Raw genomic sequence first — 19,775 nt, 5'->3', positions numbered from 1 at the left:
ATATATTTTCTTCAAAATACAGTGGTACCTCGGGTTAAGTACTTAATTCGTTCTGGAGGTCTGTTCTTAACCTGAAACTGTTCTTAACCTGAAGCACCACTTTAGCTAATGGGGCCTCCCACTGCTTCTGCTGCCGCACCGCCAGAGCACGATTTCTGTTCTCATCCTGAAGCAAAGTTCTTAATCCGAGGTACTATTTCTGGGTTAGCGGAGTCTGTAACCTGAAGCATATGTAACCTGAGGTACCACTGTATAGTCTGCCCCCCCACAAGGTCTGAGGGACAGTGGACCGGCCCCCTCCTGAAAAAGTTTGCTGACCCCTGGACTCTACCTCCTTCATTGGAATGAATAGGGAAGTTGTAGCAGCTATGAAGCTCTGAATGGCTACCAAAGCTTTTGTGCCTAGAGCAGATTACTACATTGGAAGGATTGGTTGCACAATTCACCAGGAAGTTCTAAAGCGCCAGGCCTACTGAAACGAATGGGAACAGTGTTAAGAGCAAATTCCATTCATTTGAATGGGGCCTTGTGTCCCAGGGAGGTCATTTCACCTCCAGAGGCATACTCCATTGTCTCTCAAGACGGACGGATGTCAACAAAGTGCAGGAGACATTCTGAGCAGGTTGCACCCTAAAACTGGGACGGGCGATATGTTGGTCTTCCAGAAGTTGGGCTCCATTTTCCATGAGCTGCTCTTAGCATGGCTAATAGTCAGGGGTGACGAGACACATATTCCAACACAACTGAAAGCTCAAAAATGAAGTCATGTTCATAAAACAACACCATTTCCCCAAGCTTGTGGACTAAATGCAAAAACACGAGAATGGAAGGCGAAGAATTTGTCTTTTCTTTTTAAAAAATGGAACAACTTTAAACATTTTATTCCCATTGTGCCTAAATTTCCTTAGTAAACTACCAAAGCAAAACAGTAAACTTTCCCAAAGCATTATAAATAAGTACAATGTCAAGGTCATAATTTACAAAACTGTAGGTATAAAAAAGTTTGTTTTATTCTTTATTAACTAAACCTATATACCCAAGGCCTTTGCTCTGGTCAAACTGGAAGGCTAACAACTTTATGTCTTTGGTACTAAGCTTACATCAAAGCGATTGCGCCAGAAGAAAACAAATGAATCCCTGATCCTGACACCAAGGTCTGAATGTATCACGTGGAAGGAAGGACTCAGCATCTATGATTACAGCAGTCAAATCGCACAGCCCTTTATCCGTCCCATGTCTGGAACACAATTCCATCCAGCGAATACAATCAGTATTTGCTGCTATTATTGGTCTTAGCCTGTAAACCATGGGTAGGCAAACTAAGGCCCGGGGGCAGGATCCGGCCCAATCGCTTTCTAAATCTGGCCCGCAGACGGTCCGGGAATCAGCGTGTTTTAACATGAGTAGAACGTGTCCTTTTATTTAAAATGTATCTCTGGGTTATTTGTGGGGCATAGGAATTCATTCATTTTTTTCTTCAAAATATAGTCTGGCTCCCCACAAGGTCTGAGGGACAGTGGAGGGACAGTGGAGAAGAGGAGAAGAGGAGGTTAAGGGGTGATATGACAGCCATGTTCAAATATATAAAAGGATGTCACATAGAGGAGGGAGAAAGGTTGTTTTCTGCTGCTCCAGAGAAGCGGACACGGAGCAATGGATCCAAACTACAAGAAAGAAGATTCCACCTAAACATTAGGAAGAACTTCCTGACAGTAAGAGCTGTTCGACAGTGGAATTTGCTGCCAAGGAGTGTGGTGGAGTCTCCTTCTTTGGTGGTCTTTAAGCAGAGGCTTGACAACCATATGTCAGGAGTGCTCTGATGGTGTTTCCTGCTTGGCAGGGGGTTGGACTTGACGGCCCTTGTGGTCTCTTCCAACTCTATGATTCTATGATTCTATGGACCGGCCCCCTGCTGAAAAAGTTTGCTGACCCCTGCTGTAAACATTATGCCATTTTTACACCCAGGGCTGTAGCAAGGGGGGTGCAGTAGGTGCGGACTGCCCCAGATGTCCCCACAGAGGGAGGGGGTGACAAAATGGTGGGCGGCACTCACAGTGGGGCCTGCAGCGCCTCCGAGTCACACATCTCTCCTGGGAGTGATGCGGTGGCTTGAGTGCCCTGCAGGCTCCGCGCAGCCCCAAACGGTCCGCCCGCCGTCTCCCCCTCAGCTGTGGGGTGGCTGAGTGGGAGGAGGCAGGCAGACTCTTTGGAGGCCCCACGGTGCCCCCATGAGGCAGGGCACGTGTGCTGCCCCAGGTGCCCGATCGGCTTGCTCTGCCACTGTTTACCCCCCAATATCCCCCTTTGCCCCGTGGTTTCACTGCAATGAAATGAATGGGGTGGAATAACTCAACACCCCGTAGGTTTGCCACACGTCCTCTTTTCCCAGGACGTGTCCGCCTTTTCATGGGTATCGTATATTTCGCTCTATAAGACGCACCCGACCATAAGACGCACCCAGTTTTTAGAGTAGGAAAACAAGAAAGCAACGCAAAGCTTCCTGAGCGAAGAGGGAGGGAGGAGCGCTCCGGCTGCGCTCAAGAGGCTTTGCGTGGCTATCCCTGAAGCCAGGAGAGCAAGACGGATTGGTGTGCACCGATCCCTCTTGCTCTTCTGGCTTCAGCGATAGTTGCGCAGCCTGCATTCACTCCATAAGACGCACACACATTTCCCCTTACTTTTTAGGAGGGGAAAAGTGCGTCTTATAGAGCGAAAAATACGGTATGTGAAATGAGAGTTGTCGTAGAGATCTGTAGTTAAAAGGAGAAGTCGGCAAATGTGTCCTCTGTTTTGCTCGTCAAACCATGGCAACTGAATTTGTGTAATTAATGATGTAAATTGTGTTTTTTCGCCACAGCAGACAGTGGGACAAATAACAGGAAACAAACTGCAACAGGAGACATACATAGCATATGTGGCATACATAGAGAAGGGCAGGCCTGCACTTGCGATATCGCCAGCCCACCAGGGGCTCAATAAACCTAAGTTCGGTGCCTGTCTGTAGACGGCAGAAATGGGGCTGGGGCTGGATAGATATAAGCACCTGTCAGGTCAGCTTTAGGATCTAAGAGAAGCTTCAAATAAGCCATGACTGGCAAAGGCAACTAGAATTATTATTATTATTACATTTTTCAAGGCACTTCATAAAATCTCTTCATCTGTCTCTCTTACACCACAGCACTTGTAAACAGAGACTCAAGAAACAAGCAACAAAACCCAAGCAACAAGCAGTACTTCGGCGGCTACTCTTCTTCTATATTTGGCCCTAATTTCGATTTCATTTCATTTCAGTCCAAACGACCCTCGTTTGCAGAACTCGGTGGCCTGCTTGCAAAATGCAACGGGGAGAAAGATAGTTGTCTAGTCTGGGCTGCACAATTCCCCCATTCCAATATATATGAAAAAGAGAGATCCGTATCTTTCAAACACTTTCGCTCCTGGGCGTCACAGGTGTCCCTGTGCGAAGTCTGTTTTCGGAAACGACAAGAAAGGCACGTTCTTCCTGGGTGCAGAAACATAAACTTGGCCTCTTCCTGCGACCCCTTAAGACCCTACACCTCAGTGCCCTCCCGGGCATAGATGAGACTATTGACTGTGAAGTTGTATAAGTGGTTGTACTGCCCTGACTGGCCCCCGCTGCCGGGGTGGAAGGGGCTGTAGTAGGCGGCAGCGGGCGCCGAAACTCGCTGGAGCTGCTCTGCGGGGGCGACTTCCTGGGTGAAGCTGCAGCCGCCCGGGTGTCCCGCAGGGAGGTTCCTGTGGTGTAGGTCACCGCTGAGGCTCCCAGCCAGGCGCCCGCCATTGCTCAGCGAGTTCATGCTGCTGAAAAAGCTGCTGAGGCATCCGGCTGCGGGTGAGACGATCACAGGTGGGGAGGCGCTCTTGGAATGGTCCCTCATGGACGCCATCGGCTCCAGATCGGAGGAGGGGCTTTCCCCACACGGCTTCCCCGGGACTAAAGGGATGGCGTGGCCTTCCTCTGACTTCAGAGTCCCCAGCGTGGAAGCCGTGGCTGGCGCTGTAGAGCTGCTGGGGTCAGAGCGGCGCTTGCGCTTGCGCCGGAAGTTCCCGTTGTCAAACATTTTCTCACAGTTCGGGTCCAAGGTCCAGTAGTTTCCCTTTCCTGAAAGACGATAAGAGAGCAGGGGGTTAAAAGGGAAGACTTTCCTTTAGACTGCAGAACCGCACACTCCAAATATAGCATCTTAGTCCCGGCCCACCCGTTCCGAACATTTGTGGAGTTACGTGATTTATGTTAACTTGTTTTTAAACTTTTTAAGATGCTGTCGTTTGGTTTCAATGTTTTTCTATTGTAGTAAACCTCTGCGGTATATTTTTTTGATATCAGCGGTATATAGATACCTTTATAAGTACAGTCATACCTCTAGTTATGTTCGGTTCAGGTTATGTTATTTCAGGATACGTCCCGCGGCGACCCAGAAGTAACGGAACGGGTTACTTCCGGGTTTCGCCGCTCGCACAGACGCTCAAAATGATGTCACGCCCATGCGCAGAAGCGGTGAATCACGACCCATGCACGCGCAGACATAGGTTGCATTCTGCTCATGTTGCGAACGGGGCTCCAGAACGTATCCCGTTCGCAACTAGAGGTACCACTGTAATTAAGATAACGCCAAAGAGAGACAAAGGTCCTACAGGCCTAGCGTCAGGAACATGGCTGAATCGAACCCCTGGGAAGAGTCTGACTCTGGAGATGAAGGAATGTCAGTACAGAGGGAGCCAGAATCAGACTCTAGAGATGAGGGATTGCAGCCACAGGCAGAGCAGGAGTGGGTTAGTTCACCCCCCCTTCATCAAGAGTTCCCAGACTCAGATAGAGCAGCAGACTCAGAAAGCTCGCAAGCAGAGGAAGGGGAGGAGATAGATGGCTTTGAGGGGGTTGCTATGCAACCAGGAGGCAGGCAGTGTTTAGAGGGATCTTTGTTTGATAGCGGGGGGGGGGGGAGTTCACCCACCTTCTCCCCGAACCAGAAGAGCTGAAAGGGTTACAACACAACAGAAGTACAAGAGACGAAGGACTGGACTTTGGCGCCCTTCATTCTGCAAAAGGGACGGAGACTCAGTGTGACTGACTCATAGCTAAGAGCGGAAGGCTCAGAGCTCCACTCTGGATGTTAATTGTAAATATTGAATGAATTCATTATTACGGTCACAGACCAGGTCCTTAACTGTAAATAAACGTACCATAAAACTGTCAGAGACTCATGAATTCTTATCGGGGCTTGCTTGCCTGCCTGAGATCATTACACCTAAGCAACCTGTGGAACGCAGATGTTGCTGCAATCCATCTCCCATCAGCCTCCCCAGCATGGGCAGCAGTTAGGAATTATGGGAGCTGTAGTTCAGCAGCATTTCCAGGGGGCAAAGGCTCCCAATCCCAGTAGTTGTTTTTCCCCAGGGGGTGCTCAAGGGTACGCAGTACCAGAACCTCTTTTCTTTGTTGATAAAAGGTGTGGCACTTACTGTAACTACAGTGGTGCCCCGCAAGACGAATGCCTCGCAAGACGGGAAACTCGCTAGACGAAAGAGTTTTCCGTTTTGGAGGTGCTTCGCAAAACGAATTTCCTATGGGCTTGCTTCGCAAAACGAAAATGTCTTGCGAGTTCCTGCGGGGTTTTTTTCCTCCCCCCTTTTTCTAAGCCGCTAAGCCGCTTATCAGCTGATCCGATAAGCCAATAAGCAACTAAAAGCAGCTAAAAGCCGCTAAAAGCCGCTAATAGCGCTAATCCGTCAATGGGCTTGCTTCACAAGACGAAAAAACCACTAGACGAAGAGAATCACAGAACGGATTATTTTCGTCTTGCGAGGCACCACTGTACTTCATGGTGAGTACCAGCACCTATTTTTCTAGGTGCTCCCATACCTAGGACTAGAAAAGAATAAGCATACAGTAGTACCTCGGGTTACAGACGCTTCAGGTTACAGACTCCGCTAACCCAGAAATAGTACCTCGGGTTAAGAACTTTGCTTCAGGATGAGAACAGAAATGACGCAGCGGTGGCAGCAGGAGGCCCCATTAGCTAAAGTGGTACCTCAGGTTAAGAACAGTTTCAGGTTAAGAACAGACCTCCAGAACGAATTAAGTTCTTAAACTGAGGTATCACTGTACCAGGGATATTATTTTGAGGGTCGCAGCTCCCAATCCCTGAAGTACCTTATTTCTCACTGTATAAGACAATGTTTTTTATTACAGTGGTACCTCGGGTTACATACGTTTCAGGTTACAGACTCCGCTAACCCAGAAACAGTACCTCGGGTTAAGAACTTTGCTTCAGGATAAGAACAGAAATTGTGCTCCTGCGGCGCGGCAGCAGCGGGAGGCCCCATTAGCTAAAGTGGTACCTCAGGTTAAGAACAGTTTCAGGTTAAGAACAGACCTCCAGAACGAATTAAGTTCTTAACCCGAGGTACCACTGTACCAGGGATAAAACTTAACAAGCTATAAAATCTCTCCTTTTGGTCAACTAAGAATTATTACGTTGTAATCCTATGGATGTCCACTCAAAAGCAAGTCCCGCCGAGTTCAGTGGGGCAGATGCCGAGGTACATGGATGTATAGGATCGAAACTGAAGGCTTTCTAACCAATTCTTTGAATCGCTTAACAGATCATTAACCAAGCCTTGTGAGAAATGGTTGAGGGAGTTGGGTATGTTTAGTCCAGGAAAGAGGAGACCAAGACAAGATATAATAGCCATCTTCCAATATCTAAAGGCCTATCACACGGAAGGTGGTGCAAGCTAGTTTTCAGCTGCTCTGCAGCGTGGGACCCTAAGCAATGGCTTCAAGGGACAAGAAAGTAGATTCCGACTAAAGATTAGGAAGAACTAAAGATCAGGAAGAAATGAGATAAAGAGAAAGGATTGTAAATTTTCCCAATATGCAGTGACAGCAGCAAGAGTGCTACTGGCTCAGAAATGGAAACAACAGGAAATACCGATGGCGGAAGAGTGGAGAATGAAGTTGTTAGACTATGCTGAGTTGGACAAATTGACTGGGAAGATTAGATATTTAAGAGACCAAAAGTTCATCGAGGACTGGGGGAAATTTGTGGAATATCTGGAAAGCATAAGTGAGGGACAGATAACAGAGGGACAGAGGGGTTTAAAAAAGCACTGTGAAAAACTGAGAAGTATTGTCCAAAGGGAAAAGAAATGAAGGGTATAAACAATGACAATACAAACTAGGGGATGCGTAATTAAATTAATGACTATGGATGATTCACGGAAAAGCTGAAGGAAGTCCAGAAAAGAAACAATTTGTGAAAAATTGGATGTGAAATTAGTATGTATGTTTTGTTTTGTTGTAAATTAATAAAAATTATTATTTTAAAAAAGGAAGAACTTTCTGACTGTAAGAGCTGTTTGACAGTGGAACAGACTCCCTCGGGAGGTGGTGCACTCTCTCTTTCAATGGAGGTTTTTAGGCAGAGGATGGATGGCCAACGGTCATGGATGCTTTAGTCGAGATTCCCGCATTGCAGGTGGATGGACTGGATGACCCCAGGGGTCCCTTCCAACTCTATGAGTCTTTGGGGGTGGAGAAATCCATATTAGCAAACTTATAATGTAGAAGCTTTTGGCGAGGAAGGGGAGTTCCCTGGGAAGTGTAAGAAATTACTGTGTAATTAACAAATATTTATCCATCTTTGCTGAAAGGCATGTGTGTATAGACATACAGTGGTACCTCGGGTTAAGTACTTAATTCGTTCCAGAGGTCTGTTCTTAACCTGAAACTGTTCTTAACCTGAAGCACCACTATAACTAATGGGGCCTTCCTGCTGCCGCGGCACAATTTCTATTCTTATCCTGAAGCAAAGTTCTTAACCTGAAGCACTATTTCTGAGTTAGCGGATTCTGTAACCTGAAGTGTATGTAACCTGAAGTGTATGTAACCCGAGGTACCACTGCAGATACTCACTCACTCATTCATTCCCTATTGTACTTAACACCAACCAAAACAGCTTCAAACAAATAAACCTGTGTTTTAATTAATTCTGCTTCCAGATCAATCCATTGCTGATGATAGTCTGCAGTCCCTGACATGCCATGTGCCAAAAAATGAATGCCACCGTTCAAATTTGAAAATGCAGTATGTATGCAGTTCAACCGAGAAAAAACAGCTCCGAACCAAGTTTCTGTTATTCAAGAACTCGATGCCAAGCTCTCACATTTACAGTGGTACCTCGGGTTACAGACGCTTCAGGTTACAGACGCTTCAGGTTACAGACTCGGCTAACCCAGAAATAGTACCTCGGGTTAAGACCTTTGCTTCAGGATGAGAACAGAAATCGTGCTCCGGCAGTGCGGCAGTAGCGGGAGGCCCCATTAGCTAAAGTAGTGCTTCAGGTTAAGAACAGTTTCAGGTTAAGAACGGACCTCCGGAACAAATTAAGGACGTAACCCGAGGTACCACTGTATTTCCCCAAGGAAATAAACAGCGGTGAGCTCTATTGCTCTGTGCTTTGCAGCTCCCGAGCACTGAAGCATTTTGACCTATAAATGGCTTGGACTTTCCTAGTGCAGGCTCTCTTCAGGAATGACTATGGGAAGAAAGGGAACATTTTTCTACCACCCCTGACGGAAGGTAGGATGACCCGAGTTTCAGTTGCCGGGAATCACAAGCCAAGAGAGTGTTCTTGCACCCAGGTCCTGTCTTCGCAACGGCATCTGGCTGTTCACTGTGTTCTTATCCACGTGTGGGAAGAACGCATGAAGCTCCCACAGCACAAAATAGTTGGACATATTGCAATCGGGGAGGGGCCGTTAAGCAGAATATGGGGTCCCCATCCATCTCACACAGCCACACAGCAGCTGCTGGGTCATGACCCTAGTGTTTGGTCAATAGTAGGAAACTTCGGAGCAGTTACTGTATTTTTCGCCAGATACCACCGAACCAAGTTTGAAAGACAGGTTGCTGCTAAGACTTGGCTTCCGATAAAGGTTTCCATTTAAGAAAACGGGCAAATTTTTACTGGGCATTGTTGGGAGTGATATAAAAAGAAAGGAATATAAGCTCTTTTTATATGCAATAACAGCAGCAAGAATATTACTGGCCCAAAATGGAAGCAAGAAGAATTACCGACGATTGAAGAATGGAGGATGAAGTTAATGGACTATGCAGAACTAGATAAACTAACAGGAAGGATTCGAAACCGGCGGGACCAGAAAGACTGGAGTAAATTTATGGACTATTTGAAAAGTATTTGTGAAGATCAGACGACGACGTTTGTAGGTTTGCAAGAAGTTTTGTGAGGAGTATTATTGGAAGTATTGCAAAAATGGAGAAGGGGAAGGATGATTTGTTAAGAGATGTAAAGGCAATATAGAGTTAAGAAATGCATAAGAAGTGGTTAAAACGGTGGATCATCAGAGGTGCTGATGGAAATCTAAAATGATTGTATAAGTGATAAGTTTTGTGGTACATTTTATAATTTATATGTTAAAATCAATAAAAATTATATATATATATATATATATATATATATATATATATATATATATATATATATAAGGAAATGGGCAAATGACCATCTTTACCCATGTTTGTACTTGAAGCTTCAAGCCTGGACCCAAAATGAGCACACTCAATCCTACAAATGAGGGCACAGTCCTCTAAACATATCCCAGGATTTTAACCAGAGAGCAACGCGTGCAACTCAGTTCACCAAGTGAATGTGCAGGTTTGCAGATCCCAGTAACAGACTGAAGGCTGATGTTCTATTTGAGATTGTTTGGCTTTTTGTGAAATTTTGCATTGTCCTCCCCCCCCCCCTTTTTGCACGATGTGCTTTTATGTGTGAGAAAAGTGTGGTTCGAGTTTATAAAATTAAATCAGGACGTTCAGACTTGAGCTCTTTGTTTCTAGAAATCATCACAGCTCACTTTGACTTTGTGAGTTAGAACCTCTTCTTTTACCAGGTTAAGTTTGCTGTATAATAAAACTGAGAAATCTCCACTAGCAAATATAACACATTCATAACCAGTGCCGGGTTTGCGTATAAGCTAAACAAGCTATAAGCTATAAGGGACGCGGGTGGCGCTGTGGGTAAAACCTCAGCGCCTAGGGCTTGCCGATCGCATGGTTGGCGGTTCAAATCCCCGCAGCGGGGTGAGCTCCCGTCTTTCGGTCCCAGCTCCTGCCCACCTAGCAGTTCGAAAGCACTCTTAAGTGCAAGTAGATAAATAGGTACCGCTTTATAGCGGGAAGGTAAACGGCGTTTCCGTGTGCTGCGCTGGTGCCGGCTCGCCAGAGCAGCTTCGTCATGCTGGCCACGTGACCCGGAAGTGTCTCTGGACAGCGCTGGCCCCCGGCCTCTTAAGTGAGATGGGCGCACAACCCTAGAGTCGGACACGACTGGCCCGTATGGGCAGGGGTACCTTTACCTTTACCTTTAAACAAGCTATAGCTTAGGGCCCCACTCTCTTGGGGGCCCCCAAAAAATTTAAAGGGAAAAAACAACTGGCTGTACATTTCCAAAATATAAGATAAAACAAACAAACAAAATAATACCTATATACAGCAACAGTGTTTTGTGTTGTATAGGCGCCTATGATGTAAGTAATGATGCTAGCCTGCTCCCTAAAATATCACTGATTTGCTCATTTTTATATCAATCACTTTGGTAAAATACATATTTTGTTACAGTGGTACCTCGGGTTACATACGCTTCAGGTTACAGACTCCGCTAACCCTGAAATAGTACCTTGGGTTAAGAACTTTGCTTCAGGATGAGAACAGAAATCGTGCTCCGGTGGCGCGGCAGCAGCAGGAGGCCCCATTAGCTAAAGCGGTGCTTCAGGTTAAGAACAGTTTCAGGTTAAGTACAGACCTCCGGAACAAATTAAGTACTTAACCCGAGGTACCGCTGTATGTGCAAATGGCTTTAAATAGCTATTAGGTCCATAAATTACCATGCAACATATATTCAACACAAAAAACAGCAGCAATTTGTTGTTGACAAAGGACGGCTGGACATATAAAGAGCCCCATTACCTTCAGGAGCTATGGGCCTCATCAAACCTAAATCCAGCCCTGTTCATAACTCCCTGGTTCTAGCCAGGATCCAAAGAGCTATGCGCATACATACTACATGCGCACACATACGAACACACAGACTTCCCAATTTTCACTTTTAATTCCAGTGCTCGCACTCGCACAAGACCACTTCAGAACGTCCCCCAACCTTCAGGAGCAGCTGGCTGAAAAGTTATGGAAGCTTTTATTTAAATCCCACGTACAATGCACCTCCTGATCCACAGTCCTGTCGGCATTACTTAGTATCTTACTTCTCCCATATGCTTGCTGCTCATTAAACTGGGTATCTTTTGTTCTGCAAAGGGCAGGGCATCAGAGGCCAAATATTTTATTACAACTGAAATAAATCATTTCCTCAATCAGTGTGTTGTTCCCTTTGGGCCTCTGAAACCAAGTAACTTGTAACAAATGATTCACACACCTGATGGGAACCAGGATCCAACAAAATCGATGGCTACAGGTTCTCCATCACTGTTTGTCTTTTTTTGTTTTTAACGGTAAAGAAAGCTGGAAGCAGTGAACATTTGCAGAAAAGCAGACTTGTTCAATCCTTCTTGCTAAGAAAACTGTTACTGTTGACATTCTACACTGCAGTTTAATATATGAAGTGTAAAACGGCTTTTGCTTCAATAAGCCTGTGAGTCGAACTGTGTATCAGAGCGAGCGGACTTCAGATTTATTGAATCATTTCTGGAGGTTTTTGCCCCTAGCGCTCCATTACGGAGTCCCTATGAGCACCTCTGTGTTGCAATGAGTCCGTGTGTCTGGCTCTTAACCAGAAGGTTGGTGGTACGGCCCCACCCAGGGTTGACTGTGGGTAGGATTCCTGTATTGTAGGGGGCCGGAATGGATGACCCCTGGGGTCCCTTCCGACTCTAGAATTCTGTGTGCTGCGCTTAGGAATTTGTTTTCAGCACTAGAACTGAACTTGGCTCCTTTCACACCAAAGTCCACTCCGGGTTAGCTTTCTTCATTTTGGCAGCTTAATTTCAGAGGTGGGGGGGAGTTCTTTTTGTCGCTAAACAATTCAGGAGTCAGATCGTCCAGAGATCTACCGGCAGATCCCAATCCACTGTCTTCCCACCTCAGGCTTACACACAGTGCTTTTTTTCTTCTAAAAAAAAAAATATTTAGGGGTACCTTCATTTTCCTAAATGTAAAGGGAACCCTGACAATTAAGTCCAGTCATGAACGATTCTGGGGTTGCAGCGCTCATCTCGCTTTACTGGCCGAGGGAGCTGGCGTTTGTCCACAGACAGTTTTTCCTGGTCATGTGGCCAGCATGACTAAGCCGCTTCTGGCGAAACCAGAGCAGCGCACAGAAACGCCGTTTACCTTCCCGCCAGAGCGGTACCTATTTATCTACTTGCACTTTGATGTGCTTTCGAACTGCTAGGTTGGCAGGAGCTGGGACCAAACAACGGGAGCTCACCCCGTCACGGGGATTTGAACCGCCAACCTTTCGATCGGCAAGCCCAAGAGGCTCAGTGGTTTAACCCACAGCGTCACCCGCGTCCCTCTCATTTTCCTACTCATATTAAAATACTGCCCCTCAATGAGGCCAAACGTAGATTCACAAAAATGTTTAGGGGTGTGCGTACCTCTGCGTACCCCCAGAAAAATCCTACATGGATCAAGGTGCTTCATTTGTATTACAGTGGTACCTTGGGTTACATACGCTTCAGGTTACATACGCTTCAGGTTACAGACTCCCCTAACCCAGAAATAGTACCTCGGGTTAAGAACTTTGCTTCAGGATGAGAACAGAAATTGTGCTCCGGCGGCGTGGCAGCAGCAGGAGGCCCCATTAGCTAAAGTGGTGCTTCAGGTTAAGAATAGTTTCAGGTTAAGAACGGACCTTCGGAACAAATTAAGTACTTAACCAGAGGTACCACTGTACAAGTATTCTCTTCTGCTGTAACAATGATAAGAAAAGGTTTCTAGGGAGTCTCAAAAGGTGAACTAAGCCTCACAAATGGAAATTACATGATATCTCTTCACCAATTTTTGCTCAATAACTGGATGCTGATTTTGTCAATGGGTGTTGTGGGTTTGCCTCCTACCCAGCTGCGTACAAGACACGCATAGCCCAGAACTCCTGACTCATTTATCAACAGCCACCACCACCCGGGAAGGTAGATTAGGCAATAATTGGAATAAAAGCAGGACAGATGTTGTTGGACTATGACTCCCATCAGTCCGAGTCCACATGACCAATGGTCAGGGATGATGGGAGTTGTAGTTCAACATCTGGAGAGCACCCCATTGGCTGGCCCTGTGATGGAAGTAGCATTCTTGGTTGAGCAAGGGTTTGAGTCTGGCTTCCCCACGCCCAAACTTAATACCATCTACGGCACCACAGAGAGCCTCTTCTCTTCCCAACCTCCTCTTCCAGAATCTCCCATCTGCAAACTGTACCAAAGATCATGTGTTCACGAGTTGATTTTAAAAGCACACACCAGTGCTTTAAAAGATAAATCTGTTTTTAAGCATACTTTCCCAGCTCTTGCAATGAACAATGACGGTCAGAAGCTGATTTCTTGTTACGAAAGAGGAGGATTTCTAGCCAATTATAACAGCTGCTAAAACCTGAAGTCGACAAGCGTTCAGGATGCCCATCACCCTTAAATCCCTGCCTCGTTCATCTGAAATTAAGTCTTTCTAAACTGCAGATTATTTTTTTCCCTGTTCAAGATCCGCACTTTTAACACTTGTTCAAGCCATTTGGAGAAATTGTATTAGCCCTACATTCCTTGTACGACCATTTGAACAGAGACTTGAACACCTCCATGGATAAGGTGGCATCTTCTCCCACCCCTGACACATACACTTGTGATGTCCCCAGTTTCTCTCTTGCCATCGTCAATAGCACCCACAAATGCCCCTCAAAGAACGACTGACATAACAGTCTGGCATAACAAGCCCCACATCGCCCGGGGCATGGGTATCCAAATTTGGGAGGAGAACACACCGAGGAACCTTTTTTTCTCACCGAAAAAATGGAGAATTGTACATTTTGCCTCATATCTCAGGTTCTACGAACGCTAGAAACGCACTCTTTCTTTGAAAAAAGAAAAATGAAAGCTGGGGATCTGTAGATTGTGGTTCATCTGAAGGAAATAACTGCCCTTTCTTTTCCTCCTCATGGATGTTCACAGAAGGAGGGATCCCCAATTTTCATTTAAGCTGCAGCCCAGCTTCTCAGTTACCAATTTATCCCCGGAAAACATTTTGCGGCAAGTGAGAAAGTGTGACTGTGTACATCTACGTACACAATCTATGTTTGTGTACGGCTGTGTATAGCGAGGTTTCCTCACCGCTGGGGTAATTTACTACACACTTGATCTTAGCCAAGTGTGGGAAGGGAGCACAACTTTTAGCCAGGCACCTCAGCAAGCTACTCCTTCTTGCCTCTTTGTCCAGGACAGCTTCCCTGCCTCGCTCAATGTGCAAGAGCAATGCTTCTCCGAACAGAAACTCTAACCCATTCCTCCCTAGTGCTTGCTTGAGCCATTGGTTTTTCTTTTACTAAAAAAGTCATCATCTGCGGCACAGGATTCATCTTAGGGCATCTCAACCCGGCTGCCAAGGAACACGGAGTTTGGGAACGGCACTTCCGTTTGGCAAAGGGAGACAGTTGCTTTAGGCGTCAGATGCTGGGGGCAGTGACAGCAACCACCCACAACAGTTCCTCCTGGCCATTTCCCTCTGTTGGGGTACAGACCTGGATATGTCCGGGGACCCCTAAACTAGCCTGAGGTACAGTAACCCTCATCACCAGCGCTGAAATTCTGGTCCAGCTTCCGGTCCAGTCGGCTTCTGTCTGTGGAACTGAGAGGGACTCCATCTTGCTCTTTGCCTCGGGTGGCAAAATGTCTTGGGCTGGCCCAAGTTGCGTCTGAGGCAAGAGCAGGCTGTTGTCAGGCTCATACGCACACCAGCCCCGGGCAGTAAGGCCAACAGTCAGGGATGATGGGCACTGCAGACCAGTAAGGGCTTTTTCTGTGGCAGCTTTGTGCCTACGGAAAAGCCCCCGCTCTGGGGTGTGTCTCGCCACAGCGCTGTTTCCTTTCCATCGGCAGGTGATGATGAACATCTTTGTCCAAGCCTTTGGGGAGGGGTGAAGTGTTGTGAATCATAAGAATGCTTTTGCTGCTGCTGCTCTGCGGTTTCACTTTGTTGCAATTTTATGACAAGCTATATTAAAGTTGTCGCGTGTTGTGTTCCAGCTTTTTTATTGTTAATTTTTAAAAACAATATATCTACCTAGGAAACTAATTTTATCATGAGCATTAGATTTTTAAAACACTGTCTATTGTACCTATATTCTGACAATTTCATTATGCTTACTGTTTTTACGGTCTTTTACGGATTTGTTAAAATGAATTTTTTTATCCTATTTTATGAAAACAACTTCCTTTTAGTTAAGTGGTATATAATTTTTGCATACAGGGCCAAAAAGTTAGTCCCAAAGCCGCCCAGAGTGGCTGGGGAAGCCCAGCCAGATGGGCAGGGTATAAATATATTATTATTTTTTATTATTATTATTATTATTATTATTATTATTATTATTATTATTCATTTAGTTCATACAAATGCTATGTTGCCCTATTATTTTTATCCTGCATGTCCATATAAAATGATTTTTACAAGCTGCATACACTAGAAATACAAGGGGAAACAAAACAAAGCTGTGAGCCGAGGCTCATATTAGATGCGACAGAGGCGGCCATGTTCGGCCTGTTCATATGTCTGCCCATCCACATATAAAAGGGTGCATGATTTGAGGTCAATGGGAGAAGGAAGCAGAGCCTTTACCTTTCTGTGGTCTGTTGCCACAGGTGCATTTCTCTGGGGCCCAAGGGCCAAATGAACTGAGACATCAGTCACGCATATCGCAACAACTGCTTTACTGTGTATTTTCGACGCCAATAACATCTGCAGGTGTGTTTGTGTGGGGCCACGATGGAAGTTAAACCTCCCCACACACTCCAACTGCTATTTAATTTCTTCAAAAAGAAAACGAAGAATAGCAATCTATGCAGAAACATGCAAAGAGTGTTGCTACTTAACTGTGATTTCAATCTGCAGGCCAGACATCCAGCAGTTATCTAACACTGTGAAGAGCGTGAAGATATAGGCTCAGAGAAAAGGAGGTGACCAGCTCCCCAAACATCTCAGCCTTTTACTGCATTTGTATGGATGGAAATAGGCAACACCTGGTATTTTATTTTGGTGGCCCTGTGAACAGATTAGCATGCCTAGAAAGAGCTGAGGAGCAGCTGCCCTTTGTAGCACTCTTCTACTCTGTGTGTGGTACGCAGAAATCATCAAGGTTGTCAACAAAGTTGCTAACTTAATGACCAATGGCAAATTCATGCACCAAAACTCCCAATTAGGGGACGATCAGCAGAGTTTATAGGGAACTTCTGAGTATTCAAGGCGCATCACAAACTTTACCTCAGGAATCCTTAACAATTAGATCAGAATTATTGTCCTCCTATTGCAGATGGAGGGAGGAAAAAGATCTTTTTTCATCTATGAGCTACCGTAACTGGGAGCAATTCAGTTCTTAAATACGCATTGCATACCATTTGGGGTTTGTTTGTTTTTTAAAAAGACAGAAAGGGGATAGAAATCCTTCTATGAAGCAAATGGCTTCTTATGATTTCCATGGGCATCTAGACATTGGAAGCGCTCCTATGCTCAGCCCATCAGCACATTACTGTTTACATTAACCAGCAGAGGTTATCCAGGGTTTCAGACTTCTCAGGAGATGCCGGGGTTGGAACATTTATTTATGTGTTCAGTTTATATACCGTTCTTTATCCAAAGATCCCAGAACATGGGACCTTCTACGTTAGAATCAGATGCACTATGACTAAGCTATTGCTCTCTCCCATAGGATGCTGACAGAAGCCATTTTGTAACTAGAAAACAAAATGCGCAAGATTGGGACTAAGGCAGAAGAGAATGTATTCAAGAATCAAACTCCACAGGGCTTGCACTGAGACAACTTAAAATAGGTTGCTTATTCCCAAAACAAATCTATGTGCCGGCGTGTATATGAGCGAGAATTTCTAATTCTCCCATGTGCAAAGGAAGACCGTTACTACGAACTGGGTGCGATTATGCACCTTATTTGATCGGAAAAGGAAATTCCTTTCCAAGGCCGAAGAAATCTCAGCTTCTTTCAGCAGGGAAGCGCATCGCTCCAAGGCATGTCGAATCGGAGAGATGAACACATACCACACACAGATCACATCCCTTTCACTCTGCCGTAATTAATCCTGAATTATTTCCAGCTATCGAGGTCCAAAATCCTAACTTCCCTTAAGGAATGGCGGGAGGGAGTGTGTGCATTTTGCAACTGCATGTGCAAACATGCTTGGCAAATAGAAAGCATTAAGGGGACTCTCTTTTGAATGAAGTGATGTTTAGTGGGAGGCCACCTGTACAGCTTACCACCTGATCCTAAGGACACTAGCAGTGCAATCCTATAAGCATGAAGAGGCCTGAATTGCACAGATGCTCTGGTGCGTATTTAGTTAGGAGTTAGGCCCATTGCGCCTGGGACTTACTTCTGATTAAACCGCGCCGGGCACGGTGTGGCAAAGTCCTCTGCAAGTTAACTAATGGCACTCACTTCCGCACAACTGCCTCGGATCACTGACACCGGCCTTCCAAGTTGATCTGTTTAGGACTTGGGAACCACTCTAGTTCTCCTCCCAAGTCCCGCCGGAAGTTACTCTTTAAAAGAAAAGCAGGTATTGACCCACACCCCAGTACCCAGGCAATGTGAGGGGCCATTGGGATTTTGGCACCTGAGGGAGACCCCAAAATTGTGCCTCCCCTCCCGGCCAGGGAAGGAGGGATCAGGGAAGATCTAGATCAGGTACAAGAGGAGAATGTTTTGACATCAGGATCAGATACTCTAGTTCATTCATTCATTCAGCATTTATGGGCATAATTTTTAGGCAACAACAAAAAATGTCCAGACATAATAAATGCATATGACATATAAAAGACCGAGCAGCCTCCATTAGGTAAGGTTAAGAAGAGTGGATCAAATTTAATGATTATTTAGTTAAATATATTAAGTTAAATTAACTGAAAACAGCTTGCAGATACTTAATTGGCTGAGGATTTTATTTATGTTAAGTGATGAATTCATATGTTTAATTTCATAAAGTGAAGATTTAAGGATGCTAATGTTCAAGTTAAATTTTATAAGAACTGTGATTTGGGAAACAGTTAAAAGGATATGCAATGAAATCCAACCAAGGGGAAGCGGGGAAGTCACTTAACAAAGTTAATAAGTGTCATTTTCAGTAAGGCTATGATTTATGCTTGTTTGTCTTATGTGTTTATTTGTTTATAATATTGTGAAAACCAATAAACATTTTTTTGGGGGGAAAGAAGTTTTAAATTTGACTTTAAAAATCTCAGCTAAGGATGCTTTGAGATTCCTGCAAATGCAGATAGGGTCTCTCTCCCAACCCTAAAATCCCGTGTTTTGGGGGGGATGTGCTAGCCTGGAGTGGCCGGGGACCCCTGCCTCATGCGCCTCTCCACCCATGCTCAGAGGCACTCTTTCCCCGCTTCCCCGCCATCCCCACGCGCGGCGATGCACCCACCGGGATCGTCCTCGTCGCGGGGCACCTTTCGGAAGCAGTCGTTGAGGCTGAGGTTGTGTCGGATGGAGTTCTGCCAGCCGGCCTTGCTGCGCTTGTAGAAGGGGAAATTCTCGGCCACGTACTGGTAGATGTGGCTTAGCGTCAGCTTGCGCTCGGGCGCGCTCTGGATGGCCATAGCGATGAGCGCCGAGTACGAGTAGGGCGGGCGCACCAGGCGCAGCAGCTCCTCCTGGCTGGCCAAGCTCAGCCAGCCCAGCTCCGACGGCGCCCCGGAGCCGCCCGCCGGCCCCGCAGCCGAGCCCAAGAGCGCCGGCGCCCCGACGCCCCTCGGCGGGCAGCCGTAGGGCAGGAAAGGGGCTCCCGAGCCCCCGGGACCGCCACCTCCTCCTCCTGCTGCTGCTCCTCCTGCGGTACCCCCGACGGCCCCTCCGCTGGGCACGTAGGGGCCCCCTCCGCTCACCCCCCACAAGTAGCCCCCCGCGCCCGGCGGTGGCCCGTAGTCGCCCAGCGCGTACGCGGCGCCCGGCTGCCTCTGCCCCGACGTGCCCGCAGCCGCCGCGGCTGCTGCTGCTTGGGGATACACGCTGAAAGCCTCGCTGCAGTAGACGGCCATGGCGGGAGCGTCCCGGGCGCTGCTGCTGCTCCGAGACCAAGGCGCCAAGGGGCTGCCGGGCGCCGTCGGGGGCGAGCGAGGAGCGCGGGGCGCGGGCTGGCGAGGCAGCTCGCGGGCGCTCATGGCCCAGGCGGCAGGGAGGCGCGGCGAAGGCGGACCAGTCCCCGCCCAGAGCCGTCTGGGCCAGCCTGGAGGGGGCTGCCTCTCTGCCGCCGTCGACGAGCCTTATAGCCCCCGCGCGCTTTGCCCAGCCTCCCGGCCCGGGGCCCGGGGCTGGCTGATCCCAGAAGGAGGGGCTGTGGCGCGGCTGCAGCCCGTCGACGGGGCGGGCGGAGGCGCCGCCGCTGCCAGGGAGGGGGATCTGGTCCCTTGGCCTCGGTCGCCCCGGGGGTCCCCTCCTCCGCTCCTCCTCTCTCAGCCAAGCGCTTGTGGATCGACGAGGCTTGCTTCTGCCCGTCGGGGGGAGGGT

The 19,775-nt window shown here is 47.0% G+C and overlaps 1 protein-coding gene across 1 annotated transcript; it reads right to left on the bottom strand.

Annotated features, from left to right (window-relative positions):
• Positions 1 to 1,915: 1,915 nt before the first annotated feature.
• On the bottom strand, positions 1,916 to 19,429 carry FOXI3 (forkhead box I3; the record flags this gene model as incomplete). The annotated part of the gene is made up of 2 exons (XM_082195011.1): positions 1,916 to 4,123; positions 18,694 to 19,429. 2 exons carry the CDS (start codon positions 19,427 to 19,429, stop codon positions 3,552 to 3,554), a joined length of 1,308 nt encoding a protein of 435 aa, XP_082051137.1. The 3' UTR covers positions 1,916 to 3,551.
• Positions 19,430 to 19,775: the final 346 nt, after the last annotated feature.

This window comes from Podarcis vaucheri, assembly GCF_965113315.1.
Source record: "Podarcis vaucheri genome assembly, chromosome: 13".
In the NCBI taxonomy this organism is placed as follows: Eukaryota; Metazoa; Chordata; class Lepidosauria; order Squamata; family Lacertidae; genus Podarcis; species Podarcis vaucheri.
The sequence above is the reverse complement of the archived record's forward strand: the minus strand, read 5'-3'. Positions and strand labels throughout refer to the sequence as shown.